Source organism: Nymphalis io, chromosome 8 (genome assembly GCF_905147045.1).
Source record: "Nymphalis io chromosome 8, ilAglIoxx1.1, whole genome shotgun sequence".
Taxonomy (NCBI): domain Eukaryota; kingdom Metazoa; phylum Arthropoda; class Insecta; order Lepidoptera; family Nymphalidae; genus Nymphalis; species Nymphalis io.
This window is the reverse complement of record NC_065895.1, coordinates 12,701,627-12,721,370: the sequence shown is the minus strand read 5'-3', so window position 1 is coordinate 12,721,370 and position 19,744 is coordinate 12,701,627. Positions and strand designations below refer to the sequence as shown.

The 19,744-nt window shown below is 34.8% G+C and overlaps 3 protein-coding genes across 4 annotated transcripts; 2 read left to right on the top strand and 1 right to left on the bottom strand.

The window, feature by feature from the left end:
• Positions 1–24: 24 nt before the first annotated feature.
• On the bottom strand, positions 25–5,045 carry LOC126770088 (josephin-1). Its single transcript, XM_050489244.1, has 4 exons — positions 4,769–5,045; positions 4,274–4,446; positions 3,627–3,807; positions 25–3,072 (listed from the first exon to the last, which is right to left on the bottom strand). Exons 1-4 carry the CDS (start codon positions 4,847–4,849, stop codon positions 2,797–2,799), a joined length of 711 nt encoding a protein of 236 aa, XP_050345201.1. The 5' UTR covers positions 4,850–5,045; the 3' UTR covers positions 25–2,796.
• Positions 5,046–5,390: 345 nt separating this feature from the next.
• LOC126770000 (fidgetin-like protein 1) lies at positions 5,391–9,909 on the top strand. Its single transcript, XM_050489096.1, has 10 exons — positions 5,391–5,574; positions 5,718–5,873; positions 5,962–6,465; positions 7,082–7,194; positions 7,415–7,570; positions 8,067–8,200; positions 8,313–8,427; positions 8,876–8,988; positions 9,305–9,496; positions 9,790–9,909. The coding sequence occupies exons 1-10, from the start codon at positions 5,483–5,485 to the stop codon at positions 9,907–9,909; spliced, it is 1,695 nt and encodes a 564-aa protein (XP_050345053.1). The 5' UTR covers positions 5,391–5,482.
• An 889-nt stretch (positions 9,910–10,798) lies between these two features.
• LOC126769976 (DNA polymerase eta) lies at positions 10,799–17,169 on the top strand. Of its 2 annotated transcripts, none has more exons than XM_050489051.1 (8): positions 10,799–11,032; positions 11,246–11,380; positions 11,508–11,610; positions 11,810–12,026; positions 12,581–12,698; positions 12,771–12,911; positions 14,007–14,374; positions 15,914–17,169. In XM_050489051.1, exons 1-8 carry the CDS (start codon positions 10,899–10,901, stop codon positions 17,038–17,040), a joined length of 2,343 nt encoding a protein of 780 aa, XP_050345008.1. In that variant the 5' UTR covers positions 10,799–10,898; the 3' UTR covers positions 17,041–17,169. The 2 variants fall into 2 exon arrangements, with proteins under 2 accessions (XP_050345008.1, XP_050345009.1); XM_050489052.1 differs by having other exon boundaries at positions 10,962–11,073.
• Positions 17,170–19,744: the final 2,575 nt, after the last annotated feature.

Here is a 19,744-nt window from a genome sequence, read left to right as displayed (position 1 = left end):
ACGAACCATGAGATACGTCAAAACTAATTAAGTAAAATTTTGTCCGTTTCTATTTATAAACCAAAGATAAATTACCATACAGTATGTACCAAATATTATATGGTAATATAGTTTATATTAAAAATTAAATAGTAAATGGTAAAAAGTATGTACATAATATAAATTTTAAAAATAGAATTAAACGCTTTTATTTTGGAAAAATATTTATTTACAACAATATAGAGTAAAAGATATAAGAATCGAAATACATTTTAATTCTTTCCTTATAGAATGGTGATAGAATTCACAGCTGCCTACATTACAGGCACAGATTACAACAAACCAGACACATACCACACACACTGACTTACAAAATAACTATAAATTATTACTCGTAAAAAATTACACTTCTAAATATATAAAAAAAGTATTGCTTTTTGTTTTTAACAATAAATGGCGTTTATCCTCTCTCTTAGCATAATCATTTAAGATTAAAACAAAATAAAAAAAGATAAACCACCAATTAATGTAACGATGTTTATGATTGAAAATGTTTTTTTACTCATTTTTTAGCGCCATTTCCATTCAAATCTTTATGTAGCCGATTAATATCCATAGTAAATACCTCATGCTTTTAAAGATTAAAATGAACTCATTTTTAATAAAAAATCTCTTTATAAAGGGAGAATTATATTTTGGATTACAATCATCATAATTAAATCAAAATTATGTATAAAAATGAGATTTTTTTTATAAATTATACTTATTTTTTTTTAGCAGGAAGACAAAGGTAAGGAAGATAAAGGCAAACGGACTAAGTTATGGTAATTGGTCTCCATTGCCCAACGACATTGTCAACATAAGAAATGTAAAGTATTCCTTTCACACTTAATTAAGTGCAAGATCCAAGTTCCAAGGCAGTATGAAATGTCGGGCAAGGATCAACACCACCAATAAACATACTTGGACAAAATAATAATATCAAAATAAAAACAAATTTACGATATAATATAGCTAGGTACATTTTGAGCCGTGTCGCATCTATAACCGGCGTAACAGTACTATAAAACATTGGAATCACTGTTTTGTGATATTCGAACATTGCGAGCAAAATATGTGTGCTGTTAGACAGTGGAAGTCAGTAGTTTGAATGTAAATAGATACTATAATTACAATTTTGGTTAGTATTTGGCGTTATATTGAATTCATATTATGCTGTGAAATTAAAGAGTCAATAAAACATTTCATTTGCAAGTAATGATTCATGAAGCCGACCGAGATGAGCCCATGGATGAAACTGGTAGATCGCGAATTAAAATCGAAAGCACCGCTTTGTTATTCACTCGCTTAATTTGTGATTATAAATCTCATGCTTGGTATAAAAGAAAACGTCATGAGGAAACTTGCATGTAGGATGTAGGAAGAAATAATTTAATATATATTATATATCCACAAAACTGAAATAACTTCATGCCTCAAAGTATCTCTGTATCCCAATGAAGGTGTAAGGAAAAACCAACTTTAGATTTACATATTCCATGCGATTTGCTAATAGATCTGCTGTAATATGCATTACAATCAATTCTTGATTAATTTTACTTTTTTTATAATACAACAATATTTCACCTAACTACTTAAAACGAATTTAATTTCACTTCCAAAGTTACAATTTGGCGGACATTCAAAACGCCTTTTTTATGAGTATCCATAGTGAATACCATAGATTATAAAAGTTCTCGATCTTCGACCAATGATATTGCGTTAATTTCAATGTTGTTTATTTGTCTTTACTCCTCTTGAGGTTGGAATAAGGTATAGACGCGGTAACTCTCTGGAATTAAGGACTTTACACATCGGTTAGACATAGGCAGTCTATTTTTGTTTTAATTTTGTCTATTATATGAATGTACAAGTTTTATTATTTTTTTAATTTCACAGCATGTTGACATAAATTATTTATAATATAAACTATTGGTTCCAAGTATACAAGCGTCTAATTGATAGAGAAAAAATTACTTATTCAATTAGTATATTACCAATTTCATTTGTTAGCATCTATATATTATCTGTTAATCTGATTATTCAAAAATGACTTGTTTAAAACCTACTCGATTACATTTTTAAGGTAATTGATTGACAAACATTTATAATATTGATCGCAAATTTACAAGATCAAAATACTTTTTAAACAATGTCAATGAAACATCTTGCATATAACTGACCAAAATATTATGTAAATAAAAAAAAAATTTACGACTATAGATATTCATACAATACTATTAAATAAATGTCTATTAGAAATACAAAATATTCAGTCCCTTAGAGATCTAACTTACTTTAGGCCGTTATATTGCTCTCATTCAAAATGAGATATATGTTATGTAATTTTTAACTAATATTCAACAATATAATTAAATGCAACTTTAAAAAACAAATTAATGACAATAACAAGAAACAAAAAAACTATAATTTATAAATAACATTCAAAATTAAGTACTTAATACATTTCTATTCGTATTTATAACCTCGGAGTAGTTTAGTTCTTCATAGCGAAACACCAATAAATATATTAAAATACAATATTTTAAAATTGAACTTTGGATTATATGCATGTGCATATCTACATAATTATGTATATGACTACGACTTTCTTGTAGTAATGTTTTTTTTAAATATTATTTTGTTGATGGTGTAATTATAACAGTTACTAAATATGGATAATATAATAGATGTCAACATCATATCCCTTTACTATAATAAATCTTACATTGATTAGTCACACAAACACACAACCGAACCAATGTGCTATGCAAGCACTTAAAAGTTTTCTTTGTTAACAAAACAGTTTCTGACCTCATTTAACCGCAGACATTCGGAATCACGGTTGTTGTAATCAGAAGATAAACTATCATTTGGACTACCACGTTGTGGGTCAACATCCTTCTGATCGGAATGTGTCTCATGCCCCCGGTTGTTCAGCGTGTACTGATGCATCCACAATTGTTTTTCTTCAACCTCTCTACTCACAACCACAAACAATTCCTTTTCTTTGCTGTCTAATTGTTCTTTTAAATATGCTATTAAATCACTACTCTGAAAAAGATAGAGAAGCACAATTTAAACACAAATGCAATAAATATATTCAAGATAATTTTACAAATGGGTGTGGTTTGAGAAACAAAAACAAGCTGTATTTCGCTCTGGCTGTAATGTACAAAGCATTGTTAAGTATTCTTTATATAGCTATATTAAAAGTTCCTTGTGGTCAAAAAATGTTTCTTAATAAAGGTTCCATCCCATACAGGAAAGGCAGACAAGTAGGTTTAAGTAATGGTAAGCAAAACTGCCCCTTTGAAATTGATACAGTAAGATATACTATTTATCCCTTACACTTGATGCTGTTTAATTGATGAACATGTGAAAAATAGTACCTGCCCAGGTGAGCTTGAATGTTTTTCGCCAATTAATCATTAACCCATTCAATGTGATGACGTAATTAACCTTTATTGATCAGGTAAAACACACTGACTGGCATAGTCCACACTTGGATTGTGACAACTGTCACAATAAATGAGTATATAGTGAGAACAGAACTGTTGTATTCAAAATTACATTTTCTTTTGTATAATATATTATTATTTACATACCCTTCCTATTAACTGTGGAGAATCTAACTTAGAGTCGAGATTGTAAAAGTTGCCCTGTATTTGTCTGATAGTGATCCAATGCCGTCGTCGAAGAGGCAACATTACAAAACCCAGCTTATAATCTGATGGCACATTCAAAATAAACCCACATATGTTTGAGAGGTCTAAGCATCCAGGATCTCTGAAGACAAAAGACAAATAGGCATAAGAATAATAAAATCAATTAAATTTTGTATTAAAACATTTTAATTAAATGCTTAGCTTAGAGACTGTTCTTTTACCATATTTTTTTTAATCAAATTAATTTGGTGTTAAAATTAGTTTAAATTTAGAAATTTGACTAAAAGTAATAATATAACAACAATTTGTAATGTATGTTTATTTTTTTTTATTACAATTATGTGATAAACATTAAATTTTTTATTATAATTAAATATGATAACTGAGATGGCCAAGAAGGTAAGACTTTTAGGGTCTTATCTACAGACAGTGTATTTCATATGCTCTATTTGTGTCTTGTGCTCGTTAGTAAAGGAAAATTTTGAGGAAACTTACATAAAAGAATTTCTGACACAATTTGAACAATCTGGCAGAATATGGCCTTTGCCCATTAGTCAATAAAGTGCCTAAATAAAAAATGGACTTACTTTCTTTTATCAAACCACACAGCCTCACAACCTTTCTTCTGAAGAGCAGCCATGATTACATTAATGTCATAATTGCCAAGACCCAGCATGGAGCGGTGAGGATTAATCCATACATTTGGAGATAGCCTACTGCAAATTGTGTCTAATTCTGACTTCGAAAATGTGTTCCTAGTCTAAAAATTACAAAAGATTACCTCTAGGATTTAATAAATTTCCAAGGAAAATGAACAAATTAGGAAAATTCCTTCACTCATAACATGTTATTGAAATAATCAGTTACTACTTCATATTAAAATGTAATTTATAATAGTTTAAAAATGTTTCACATCTAATTGGAATTAACACTAAGGAACGAAAACATAACGAGGCGATAATTAAATTCGAATTACCGTAACAACCAATTTGTTTACTTTGGCTTGTCAGCTAATGTTATTCATGGTCGGTTTTCACGTGATAAATTAAGCCTCTGGCTCTAAAAAATAAGATAATACTCACCTGAAATAAATTATTCAGTGCATGCAATGCACACAATTCTTTTACTTGTTTTTCATGATATATTGGCGGTTTTGAACCCATCTCGTTCAAACATTTAGCATGTTTTGCCTTTGAACTAAGCGCTAATTTGTTAAATTTTGTAAATTAATTAATATTTTATAATATTTTATTATCACTATAATACTGAAAAATAATTTAACAGATAATTTGGTAAAATAATCTAAAAAGTTCAAGTTTGCTGATGAATTACTTGACAATTTTATTGACTACAGAAGACAGAAACCGATTTGACAACAGACTTCAATATCAGAGATCACTTATTATTAAGTATTAGGTACCTATAGGTATAGATTAGAAGATCATTTAACCAACATCATTTTTGGAACAAAACGAATGCATTCAATATAATAAAAAGAATCCAACCAGGATTGAATTATAAAATTGTATTAAAACCTAATATTAAAAAAATGAATTATTTATTCCAATCAATAAAATTTTTGCTTGAGTCACAAACATGAACTAATAAACTTAAAGTTACAGCTGTATAATCTATATTCTATATTTTTAACGTAATACAAACGTCAAAAAAAGTAAATCAGCTTCTCAGTATTCGTGTATTGCCGCCTAAATACAATTTAAATAGAAATAAGAAAAGTTGTTATTTTTCTCTGCTGATTATTATTTTGCTCATTGCCGTCCAAAAATTAAACAACAATGCAGCTATCTCAATCTGATTCACGTGACGGTGCTAAAGTTTCTTTATTAAATATAGAAATTGTGCATCAATATAAAAAAAATCTAAATAGGTTCGTTAGATTTATGTTTGTTGTTCGAATTTTGCATATTTTATATTATTATTAGGTGCCTTATTAATAACCAGGGCAAAATTGCACTAAAACAACTATAATACCTATATAAATACTATTGGTAATAGAAATATTTTTTTTAGTTTTTCCAATAATTCATCAACATTCGCATTGCAAGAAGCATGGCAAGCAAACGTAAAGCAATTTAACAAAAATAGAGATCATCTTATTGCCTCAACAAGGGAACTCTTGAGCAATACTGCTTGCAGCGAGATTCAATCTTGGACTACTTCTCTGGGGTAATTGTTGATAAATATATTTCATTTAAATTACAAATGTTAAATAGTATTCATAACATATGCATGTCATATACAATTATTTTTTCAGTGAACTTCCAGACCCATTACTGTTATTCGAAAAGTCATTACCACAGTGTGAATGCCTGAGTATTAATCAAAACTTGCAACATAATAACACAAAAAACATCATGCAAAGCAAATGCATATGTAAAGTTGATTTTCCTACAAAAGAAAAATCAGACCCTACTTACTTAAGACCGTATTCTGAGAATTCTAGTCAAGAATCAAAGTCTGGAGATGACAGGCTCTCAAGACTTAAGTTTGGTCGTTTAAAATCAAAGAAATCAATGGTTCCATTAAAAAATGTACCAGATACAAATATCAGTAAAGAATTTGATATGGACTTAGATAAGCCAATAGCGAATACAGATGAAGTTGAAGATGAGGAGAAAGCACATAAAAGTCAAGTAGCAAAAATAACATTTAAAACTGCAAGAGAAACACTCCTTGCATCTAATCCAGCCGCTCGACGCACTTTGGGTGCATCAAGAAAGGCTCAGGCAAAATTTGTTTCTCCAATGCTTGGGGCACAGTAAGATTGATTCCATTATCTTAAATAGTATACTTGGATGTATTCAGTGTATTGTCACTATGTCTTTTGATTATTTAACTATTTACAATGTTGATGTAATCAAAGACATTAGGCTGAAATCATAAAAAATTTAGTACTTTTAATGATTTGACAGATTCATAACATTCAGTTCTTAAGAGTCACTTTTATACACTTTGATGGGCTGGTTGGTGTGGTTGCTAGATATTTGTCTTTCACACCGAAGGTTGGTTCGATTCCCACCCAGGACAGACATTTGTGTGCATGAACATGTCTGTTTGTCCTTAGTGGGTGTAATTATCTATATGAGTATGTATTTACAAAAAGAAAATATCAGTTGTCTGGTTTCCAGAATACAAACTGCTTAGTTTGGGATCAGATAACCGTGTGTGAATGCCCCAGGATATTATTATATACATTTTATTAAACAGCCATCACAGATTGATTTTCTTTTCAATTCAATTTATTTAATAGTATGATGTCAACAATTTACCTATTATTGTTGTGTAAGTGGTGCTTAGTTAATTTTGTTTAATTAACACATGCTAAATAATGTTTATAATTCAGGCCATTAATTATAATGTGATCTTTTTTGCAGAGAAAAACATGAGGTCAATGAACCTGCTATAATAGATGAGAGTCTGAAGCACATTGACCCGAAAATGATAGAGCTGATAGAAAGTGAAATTATTGATAAGGGATCTCCGATCGGTAATTAGATTCTTATAACTTCGTCTGAAATGCAAACTTAAAATAGTTTTCTTATGGTAGTTTTTATTCACAATCTCAACCATTCTTTTTTAAAAAGAGTATCACTCTCTTGGTTAATAAAATACTATGTACTCTCTGGTATACAAAGAAGAATAAATTAATCAACATTTTCACATTAATGGTCTTAGTATGAATGAACTTAAAAAAATTCCAACATCAGGATGGGACGACATCGCGGGCTTGCAACAGGCCAAGAGCGTGCTGCAGGAGGCGGTGGTGTGGCCGCTGCTGCGCCCCGACATCTTCACGGGTCTGCGCCGCCCGCCGCGCGGGGTGCTGCTGTTCGGGCCGCCCGGCACCGGCAAGACCTTGATCGGTGAGCGCCTGATAATGCACTAACAGATATCTAGAAAGATTTGGACTATCAATTTGTACACAGATAAAAATTTACTCAGGCGTTCCGGTCGCGGTCGCTTAGACGTAGCATAGCGTACGTTAAGCGCATATTGAGTTTATATTGATAATTACAGGCACAAGGGACATAACATCTTAGTTCCCAAGGTTGGTGGCACATTGGTTATGTAAGCGATGGTTAACATTTCTTACAATGCCAATGTCTATGGGCGTTTGTGACCACTTACCATCAGGTGGCCCATATGCTCGTCCGCCTTCCTATTCTATAAAAAAAAAAATTGTACTGTGTTATATATTCTGTACTCAAACTTCATGTCAGCAATAGCACATCCATTGTTTAATAAAATTTGAGTGTTATGTTAAAACATAGTAATATCGATGTGTTTGAGCGCAGGAAAATAATAATAATAACAAAATATTGATGATAAACAAATGACATGTGACGTCGCTGGTGGCAGGGCGCTGCGTGGCGGCGCAGTGCCGCGCCACGTTCTTCAGCATCTCAGCCGCGTCGCTCACGTCCAAGTGGATCGGCGACGGCGAGAAGATGGTGCGCGCGCTGTTCGCCGTCGCGCGCCGCCACCAGCCCGCGGTCAGCCACCACACACCACTCGCCACTCGCCACTCGCCACTCGCCATTTAACATTATTCATCGCTTACCATAAATTGAAGTTATTTTGTAGCTGACGACTTTCCATGTTTAGGTAATATTCATAGATGAGATCGACTCGCTGCTGAGTCAGCGAAGCGACAGCGAGCACGAGGCGAGTCGGAGGATCAAAACAGAGTTCCTGGTGCAGTTCGACGGCGCTGCTACCGGTATATTTTGCTCCTTAATTGTATATTTTTACTAATCTAAAACAACCTGCTGATGGACCATAGCAAATTCTAAATATTTATTTATTTATTTATTTGGGAAACATACAGCATAATAATAATACATAAACATTTGATAACAAAATAAGTCTCAGATAAGCCAACGAAGTTTCCACTTTTACATTCAAAGATGGAGTGAACCTAACAATAACAAGTTATTTAAAAATTAATTAAAATATATGAATTGCCCGTATGATTACATACATATAGGCCGCCCGGTTGTGTCGGCGGGTCGGCGCTTTTGGTCTGTAGAGCGCCTTAAGCAGGAATCGAAACCAATAAAAAATATATAGATATATAAGTATAGATAGATTTACTCTTCCTTGTCTTCGTAAATGACTGTGCATGCATTACACACACTAGAAAGTTACAATTGTATAATGACCATCAGGTGAAGATGACCGCATTCTGATCGTGGGCGCCACCAACCGGCCGCACGAACTGGACGAGGCGGCGCGGCGGCGCCTCGTCAAGCGGCTGTACATTCCGTTGCCCGATGTCGACGTTAGTATTTCAAATATTATCGAACTATACCGGAAACAGAATATTGCATCAAGTTTTTTAAAAAAAAAAAAAACTACCTAGGGATGCAAAATTTTAGCTTCCTTTCCTTTCTAATTTTCCTTTTTACAATAAAAAGATTATTTCTTAGTAAACTCAAATAATATAATATGGTCTAATGGTCAGCTCCAATATTCAACAGATAGTCATTCCGTCTTGTATTAATAATCATACTGGCATAAGTGTGAATTTATGTATATATTAATTGTTTAATAAGCCATGATAATATAAAAAACTTGATATTTGTTTTGTATTCCAGGCACGTAAACAAATAATCAGCAACTTGCTGCGGAGCGAGCAGCACGAGCTGTCGGCGAGCGACGTAGCGGACGCGGCGCGCCTCACGGACGGCTATTCCGGCGCCGACATGAAATCGCTCTGCTCGGAGGCCGCCATGGGGCCCATCCGCTCCGTGCCGCTGTCGCAAATCGTCTCCATCCATAGGGACCAGGTACCACGCGAGTCGTTCTAGAGGCTAAATTACACATAGAACAAGACGTCGTGAATTGGAGAGCTGGGTTACTCTTGTGCCTCGGAAAGCACTTAAATCCTCTGGTCCTTTCTGGTCGTACCGAATCACTATCCTATCGGCTTATAAGAGTGGGTAGCCTCTTGAGGATGGCCGCCGCGGCCAAAATCGATCATTATCATTATAATATAATAATAAGTGTTGGTAGACAATGATTTAGCTTGTAACTAATAACAATTCTGTTTCCCTTGTAAAAGATTTGTACTTTGTTTTAGGTTCGTCCGGTGACTGTCCAAGACTTCAAAATAGCACTTCAACGAGTGCGACCGAGCGTCTCACAGGACGACCTCGGCCAATATGTTAAATGGAATAACACATACGGCCACGGCTTTTAAAGTTGTACAAAAGTTTTTATAAATAAATTTTTATGTGTATCTATATCTGCCTTTTACTAAATTTGAAATTAGAATTTATTTAGCGAGCTTATATACCTGTGTTTTGAACATGACTTGGATCTTAACTGAAGATTACTGTTTCAAATCCCGCCGAGTTTCACTAGCCTGTCTCGTGCTTAATTTGGTATAACAATGATTTATATTCATTGTGTGCTCGCTGATACAACAAATCTCTCCCAAGTATGACCAATTTTATATGATTCAGTGTGGAGAAATAAGATTGTACACTTTAATAGGAGAGGACAGGCCCAGCTTTTTTTATTTTTGCGATAAAGTATCAAAATTATCGGCTGTCAATATAAACGTATGTAATACGTTACCTTATTCTACCCGTGCTGGGCCGGGACGGGTAATAAATTAATAATAAAGGATATTTAGTTAAAGTCAAGACACAACGAAACATTAACAAAGAATATGAAAATTAGAGCAGTGAATTATGAATCTTTACTGTTATTATAAACATAAAAGTTATTATATGTAACAATTTTATAGGCCATCATTGGGAATAATCATTCGTTATAAATATAACTGACTTCTTACCGAAAGAAGTCGGTTGTATTATATGTCCCGTAAGAATCTTACGGTACCTTAGCTATAACGTGACATTTCGACAATATATATGTCATTCCTACATGTAATTATATTATTTTCGTTGGTTTCTATCAAATATTGAACAAAAATATTGGAATTAAGTACTTTAAAGGGATTGCATTATAAATCATAATATTTATGATTATAATATGTATATACATTTTATGATGAGGTATTTGAAAAGCTTAACTTGGTAACCCTGAAATGAAACGATGAACGATCTAAATGTCAAGAAACATTTTATAAAAACATGAGAATTTTTCAAAATATTCTAGTTTTAATTTTACCATAACAAATATTACGTTATTTAAGGAGTGATTGATAAAAGTTAGTTTGAAATGGATTTGGAAAATAGGATAGTTGTATTGATAGACATGGATTGTTTTTATTGTCAAGTGGAGGAGAAATTAAATCCGGAACTCAAAGGAAAACCTATAGCTGTTGTGCAATATAACCCATGGAAAGGAGGAGGGTGAATAAATCTATTGATTAAGCTTTACATTTTGAATCGATGTCAGTATATTACACAATATTTGCTTACTGAAACTCATTAAACTTAATTTCTTCATTAAATTACTCTACTTTTTATACAGCAGAATAGAACATTGATCTTTACAATGTTATATAGTAATAGATCATTGAAGAATGTTTGAAGAAACTAATATAATTTTGTTTATTTACTTAGAATCATTGCTGTCAACTATGTAGCCAGAGCTATGGGAGTAAACCGACATATGCGAGGTGATGATGCCAAGGAGAAGTGTCCTGAGATCCAGCTCCCATCAGTGCCGTGCAAGAAAGGAAAAGCCAATATTTCAAAGTAAGACTAGAAATATATTAAGAGAATGGAATTCTCCATTAAAAAATTTATATACATTATTCTTGATATATGTAGAATATATTTGAATGTGAAACTATTTAATATTTTGAAAGTAATTTCATTTTAGATACAGAGATGCAGGAATAGAAGTAGCAAAGGTACTTCAAAGATTTACAACTTTATTAGAAAGAGCATCGATTGATGAAGCTTACTTAGATATAACTATTCCAGTAAGTACTTTGTATAAGTATCTAACAGTATTATGCAAAACAATTAAAAACAACTGCTATATTTAATAAGTTAAAAAAAATTATAATATCTGTGATATGCATTCTTTTAAATTAAAATCTTCATATCATTTATACAAGATTTTTTCTTTGTTATGCTTATATCAACATAATATGGGTGTGATCATAATTATCATTTCAGGTACAGAAAAGAATTCAAACAATTAATGTTCACACATTGTCAAGTAGTATGATGCCTAACACATTTGCACTGGGATATGACAGTTTTGATAATTTTATCTCCGATATTCACAGCTGTGGTTCTGACTCTATCGAATTTGATTATGATCATGCAAAAAAATTAATAGTTGGTGCTCAGATTGTTAGTGAGATAAGAGCAGCGGTTTTTGAAGAAACAGGTAACATTAATTAGAATGTTGACATTCTCAATTCATAGATAATTTTATTCCATATTAACTTCAATTGAGATGAATGTATGTATCTACTGGTGGTAGGGCTTTGTGCAAGCTCGTCTGGGTAGGTACCACCCACTCATCAGATATTCTACCGCAAAACAGCAATACTTGATATTGTTGTGTTCCGGTTTGAAGGGTGAGTGAGCCAGTGTAATTACAGGCACAAGGGACATAAAATCTTAGTTCCCAAGGTTGGTGGCGCATTGGATATGTAAGCGATGGTTGACATTTCTTACAATGCTAATGTCTAAGAGCGTTGGTGACCACTTACCATCAGGTGGCCCATATGCTCGTCCGCCTTCCTATTCTATAAAAAAAAAAAAAAAAAATGTAATCAAAGTTGTATTTTATTTTTCTTTCTTAACTCGAAAATTATGTCCAGTTAAATCACATTAAAAAATTAAATACATTAGACTTAAAATATATTAAAAATTGAACTAAATTCAGTTATATTGTATGCAATCTTTTATATATTGTAATCCTCAATCTTGTTAAAGGTTATACATGTTCAGCAGGAATAGCTCATAATAAAATATTGGCTAAACTCGTCTGTGGTATGAACAAACCTAACAAACAAACTGTATTGCCTAAACATTCTGTTAACATATTGTATAGGTATGTATTCATTATAATTTATAGTATTTAATATAATAATCATTTATTTATTTCATATTATTCTGATCACAGGACTTTGCCAGTAAAAAAAGTTAAACACCTAGGAGGAAAATTTGGAGACAATGTCTGTGAAATATTAAAAATTCAAACCATGGCACACTTACAATCTTTCACAGAAAGAGATCTTCAGGCTAAATTTGATGAAAAAAATGGGTGAGCATTTAGGACTTAGCAAATAATATTAATGGTTAATATAAGTGTTCATAGTTCCTATCAAGTTAAGAAAGGGAAGCTACATCTCAGCGAATGTACTTTTTCGAGTTTGTAGATTTAACTACAATGCTGACCGACTTGAATGGAAAAAATACAGTACTAAATTTTAAACAGTCATTTAATTAATTATAAAAAGAAATTACATTAAAAGGCATTAAACTACTAAAAACGCTCCTAAATAGTCTTGAATTTCTCCTGAATAAATAGTTATTATTAAGAAATTTTTTTTTTATCACAATTAATTCTACTAAAAATTGTGTAAAAAAACTAGTTAAAAGAATTTAAAAAACGTATTTACAACATCTAAAATGCTTCAAAATGTGATGCTGTGGGCGTTCCAATTCAGTACTGCGCGAGCGTTTCTGGAGGACGCCTAACGACAGATCATGCACTGTATGGGCGCCTATTCTAGATCATGTATAATAGACTATTTAATTTTTTTTGAATTCAGTTAAATATATGCAAGCTCAATCAAAAGAATTATTTTTATTTAAAATACTTACCTAACGCTCTTAATATATGTATAGAGGTAATACAAAACCATATGAGGACCAATAGCGCTACGGTTAACGAGCCGCACACAAGTCCCACGTTCTGTTGTCACAATTCCCAGCATGTCTTATGTTAAAATTCCTAAAATATGTAAATTCCTTAAAATGGGGATTACTATTTTTCAAAAAAAAAACTTGAAATAATCACACGAGGGAAGCCGCGGTTTCTGCCACTATGTTAATAGAACTCGAATTCACTCAAGCTCAATCACTGAACATACTCATATCACACAGTGAAAAACGCTGAAATTTCCTTTCAAAAAGAACAATAATTAAAAAAAAACAGTAAATTAAATAAAAAAACTATCAACTTTGCTTAGTCACAGCGACAGCGCTGTGACGTAAACTCAAGAAACCGATCGGGTCGTCCGCGTGCATAAATACCTAATTTTGTGATAGGCTCTTAATATTTTACTGTTCAGGTATTCAAAATTATGATATAATATTGTTTTAATTGAGTTTAAAACATAGTCTTTTGTTTCAGCACATGGTTGTACAACATTGCTCGAGGAATTGACATTGAACCAGTTCAAGCTAAGTTCAATCCAAAAAGCATCGGATGTTGCAAGAATTTTAAAGGCAAATCCGCTCTTCTAGATTTAGAAAGCGTAAAAAAATGGCTAAGGGATTTAGGCGACGAAATTGAAGAAAGATTAGAAAAAGATGCTTTAGAAACTAACAGAACACCAAAGCAAATGGTAGTGAGCTTTTCAGTACAGCTGCAGGATGGCAGAGACACAAGTAGTTCGAGATCATACAATTTCTTACCTGATGATGAATTGTGTGCGGAATTGTTTACAAATAAGGCTTTTGAGATCCTAGTAGACAGTACTGAAGGTTGCAAGCCAAAAGGTTTATATTACATACATAATAAAGCTCCATTTATAATATGGCTGTTTAAAAATATTTTATCTAATCATCATCATCATCACCCTTTTCGCGTCCACTGCTGGACATAGGTCTCTCCAATGGCACGCCACTGGGCTCGATTTTCAGCTCTTAATCTCCAACCGCTGCCAGCCACCTTGCGTATATCGTCACTCATATCGTCATATCGTCGTTTGTCAAGGCATGTTCTCCACTCCAGAACGCGTCTACTCCAACGGTCGTCGGTTCTGCGACATATGTGTCCAGCCCACTGCCACTTCAGCTTACTAATCTCTCTCTCTCGTTCTCTGTCGGATCACAACATTTGGGATTCGATCCTTCAGTGAAACTCCGAGCATAGCCCCCTCCATAGCTCGCTGGGCGACCTTAAAATGGTGGACCAAACGCACTGTCAGTGTCCACGTCTCGGCTCCGTAGGTCATAACCGGTAAGACGCATTCGTTGAAGACTTTTGACTTCAAGCATTGCGGTATTCGTGACGAAAAGACTTGACCGAGTTTTCTATACGCTGCCCAGCCCAGCTGTACTCTTCTTCGTGCTTCCCCCTCGAAGTTGTTTCGACCCCACTGCAAAGTTTGCCCAAGGTACACATACTCCTGAACAACTTCGAGAGGAAATGCGTTAAGAGCTATTGGTTCCGGACTGACGTGTTCATTGAACACTATCTTGGTTTTCTCCAAGTTCATCCGAAAACCAATTCGAACAGAAGAATCAGCCAGGCTGCTCAGCATATATTGCATGTCCTGCACGGTTTCTGCCACGATGACGATATCGTCTGCAAATCTCAAGTGCGAAAGGTACTCGCCGTTTATGTTTATGCCCCGCCCTTCCCAGTGCAGCGTCTTGAACATATCCTCTAATGCATTAGTGAACAATTTCGGTGAAATGACATCCCCTTGTCTCACTCTTCGATGCAAAAGGATAGGGTCAGACTGCTGATTCTGTACTTTGACGGTCATAACAGCAGCGTCATGCAAACCTTTCAGCACTTGGATGTATCGCCAATCGATTTGGCACCGTTGTAAGGACTCCAGAACAGACCAGGTCTCAATAGAGTCAAAAGCCTTCTCATAGTCTACAAATGCTAAGCACAGGGGCTGATTATACTCTTCGGTCTTCTTTTTAATCTGCCGCACTGTGTAAATGTGGTCTATGGTTCCGTACCCTCTTCGAAATCCGGCCTGTTCCGGGGGCTGAAACTCGTCAAGTCTACGCGCGAGACGATTCGTGATGACCCTAGAAAACAGCTTATAGACATGGCTCAAAAGGGAAATAGGTCTGTAGTTCTTCAAAAAGGTTTTGTCTCCCTTTTTGAAGAACATTACGACAACACTCTTGCTCCATGCCTTTGGAGTTCTCCCCGAGAATATGACAGAATTTAATATTCGTTGGAGCTGCGCTAGTAAAGGTTTTCCAGCTGCCTTTAGTAGCTCCGTCGTAATTCCATATTCCCCGGGGGCTTTTCCATTTTTCCATTTTATCTAATACAAGTTTTATTTCCAGAAACAGACAGCAATAAAAGATTAAGAGCACCAATAACATTTCTTGGTATCAGTGTAGGTAAGTTTGAAGATAACACTGAAAACAAGAAAACGAAAAAAATCCAAGACTATTTCTGTGCTGGTTCTTCTAAAGAGACAATACAAAAATCCAATGAAGCCACTAAAGAAATCGAAACAAAAAAACCAAACAATGTTGATAAAAATTATATACTACAAAAATTTTTGCAAACAAATAATGATAAAAAGCAAATTTTAGTTAAGGAAGAAACTATTGTACCTAAAAATGAAAAAGTATTAGAATCTCCATTAGATAAGCAAGAATCATTCTTTGCCGAATTTTTGAAAAAAGATCAAGAAAATAAATGTAATTTAGAACCTTATGATGATGGATCTTATGAATCTAAATCTCTAAATAAAGCAAATAGCCCTACTTGTAATATAGTTGAATGTGGCAATGATAGCAACGATACTGTTTATTCAGGATCAACTATTAATGAAGAAATAAATAAAAGTATAGCGCTATTTGAAGAAGATCCACTTGATATTGCTCGTGTTAGTAACATGAGAGAGCTTTTGAAAACAACTGAAACGGAAGTTGATAAAATTAATAAACCTATACCTGATCTTCCATCAAGAATTGTAACACCTGAAATTATAGATAAAAGCAATATAGAAACAGTTGATTGCTTGGAATGTGGAAAACCTGTACCATTAGATAAGTTCGATGAACACGCAGATTACCATATAGCGCTTAAGTTTAGGGAGGAAGAGAGAGAAGAATTACGTAAAACGAAAGAGAAAGTTACTCTTAAGGAACCAAATAGAAGCGTAAAGAAGAATCTACAAGAGTTTAACAAAAATGAGGCAAAACCTTCAATTTCCAGATTTTTCACGAAATTCGATATCACAGCCCCCATGAAAATGTGTACAGAGTGCGGTGAAAAAGTTGCAATTGAAAAATTTTCAGAACATCTTGACTTTCACGAGGCTCAAAAATTGAGTAGGGAGTTAAATAAAAAAACGATTAATTCATATGCTAGTAGTAGTATTAAAAGACAGAGAATGTCAACATCTCCAATAAAAAAAACGAAATTACCTTGTAAATCAATAGACACGTTTTTTAGATAAAACAATGTGTGAAAGAAACTAAAAAAATAAATATATTAAATATTAAGAAAATAAATGTGATATATTTAATAACAGTTTTTGTACACTCTATATTCTTTTATTATTCAATAAGAAATTAAGGAAATAAATTAACATTATTTTCAACTATTTGATATTGGTCTCTTTTTTTTTATCATTTTCTAAACCTCTTACGACTAGGCGTCGGGCGCATTACCGTTATTACTGGTAGCGGCGATAGAAAGTCGCTCTTACCACTGTGGCTACAACCGCGCAAGGCAATTTAATATTTTCTCCTACGCAGTTATCACACGATTTCCTTCTCACTTACACAAGAAAGAGAACAACAAGAATTACGTTACAAATAGTTTAGAATGATAGAATTCTCAAATCTTTTGTTAATGTTATTTAATTTCGTGATATGATTTTTACAACTACCAACATTGTAATGATTTTACTTTTGTATAAATAGCGATGTATTTACAATGAACGGTTATAATTATTGTTGAACTTGAGCAGGGTGGTTACTCTGCCTGTTTAATAAATATTGTTTATAACAACACATCTTTCGCTATCCTGGCTCACCTTCTGTTTCAATTATTTCATGTTAAAGCGATAGCAATAAAATAAAAAATAAATATCGATTTAAAAAAAACAATCGAAAGTCAGCTCAAAAGTTATTTAACACTTTTTAACCTTGTCTATTTATTAAGCAAATTAAATTATAAATGAATAGTTTTTAGTAATTACTGTTTAATTATGTGTACCAATACAATACATACTCTGATGATGTGGTCGAAGCGATGTACGAGGACATCGCAAAGGCCCTCAACGACACCTCGAAGGCCCACTACAATGTTGTTATGGGAGACTTTAATGCTAAAGTGGGAGTACAAGATAGCGGTGAATCGAAAGTCGGACCTTACGGCTTGGGCTGCAGAAATCACAGGGGGCAAATGCTGGTAAACTTTCTCGAAGCGCAGGGGCTTTTTTTGATGAATTCTTTCTTTCAAAAGAAGCCTCAGAGGAGAACTTAAAAGCCGAAAGATCGAGAATGATGAGGTCTACTCTCCGACATACCATGCTCCAAGCTGCTCAAGGCTCTGAAAAGTTCCAAATGGAACTTCAAAATCAATTCACCGCGTTGGAAACCATAAGCAGCATTGATGAGAGAACCGACACGCTGGTCAAAATACTGCAAAACACATCCCGCAAGTGTTTTCCGCCACAGAGAAGAGACAACGCACCAAAACTCTCTGCTGAGACACTCGAGCTCATGAGAAAACGACGAGAACTACCATTGTTTTTGTCAGATAAGGCCTTAAATCGAATAATAAAAACGCTGGCGCGACGCGATCTCCGACGCGCCAATACCCGTGCCATCAAGGCTGCGATTGAGCAAAATCGGGGATCGAAAGTGTTCGCTCGAAAGTTTGGGAGGCCGCGTCTGACAAAACTTAAAACTGAAAATGGTGGGGTCGTTACCTCTAGGCCTGAGATTGTCGGAGAAGTAGAGGTTTTATGGGCAGTTGTTCTCTTCAAGATCGGATAAACCCGTGGGAATCAGTATTGATGACCAGCGCGCCCCTCTTATGCGCCATTACTCCGAGGAGCTCCCGGTCGTTGACCAAGGAGAGATTAGGGCGGCTCTAGAACAGCTTAAAAACCATAAAGCTCCGGGAGATGACGGAATCACAACAGAGTTGCTTAAGGCAGGCGGGACTCCGGTCCTGAAAGAGCTAGCAAGCCTCTTTAATTCCGTCATCCAACATGGCAAGACCCCGGAAACGTGGAGCGGGAGTGAGGTGGTACTGTTTTTCAAGAAAGGTGAAACCCTCTTGGAGAACTACAGACCAATCTCCCTCCTGAGTCACGTGTATAAGCTGTTGTCAAGAGTTGTCACGAACCGTCTCGCCAGACGACTTGACGAGTTCCAGCCCCCAGAGCAAGCCGGCTTTCGATTAGGCTACAGCACCGTGGACCACATCCGTACTGTTCGGCAGATTGTGCAGAAGACCGAAGAGTAAAATCAGCCGCTGTGTATGGCATTTGTGGACTACGAGAAAGCCTTCGACTTCATCGAAACCTGGGCAGTGCTCGACTCATTGCAGAGATGTCATATCGATTGGAGATATATCGAGGTACTGAGATGTCTGTACAACGCCGCTACAATGACTGTCCACATCCAGGACTGTAAGACGAAGGCGATCCAACTGCGCAGAGGGGTGAGACAGGGGTATGTAATTTCCCCAAAACTGTTCACCAACGCGTTGGAAGACGTTTTTAAGACGCTGGATTGGACTAGGTATGGAGTCAATGTAAACGGCGAATACATCTCACACCTTCGATTTGCCGACGATATCGTCATCATAGCAGAGTCGCTGGAACAACTCACCGAAATGCTGCGTAGCCTAGGCGAGTCTTCCCGGTGTGTCGGTCTCGGTATAAACTTGGACAAGACCAAGGTCATGTTCAATAGGCATGTCGTGCCGGGACCGATATACGTCGAGGGGAAACCTCTCGAAGTTGTTAGTGAATATACCTACCTAGGACAGATAATACAAGTCGGTAGGAACAACTTCGAGAAGGAAGCCGATCGAAGAATTCGCTTGGGATGGGCAGCATTTGGCAACCTTCGTCAAGTCCTCAAGTCGTCTATACCGCAATGTTTGAAGACGAAAGTCTTCAACCAATGCGTCTTACCTGC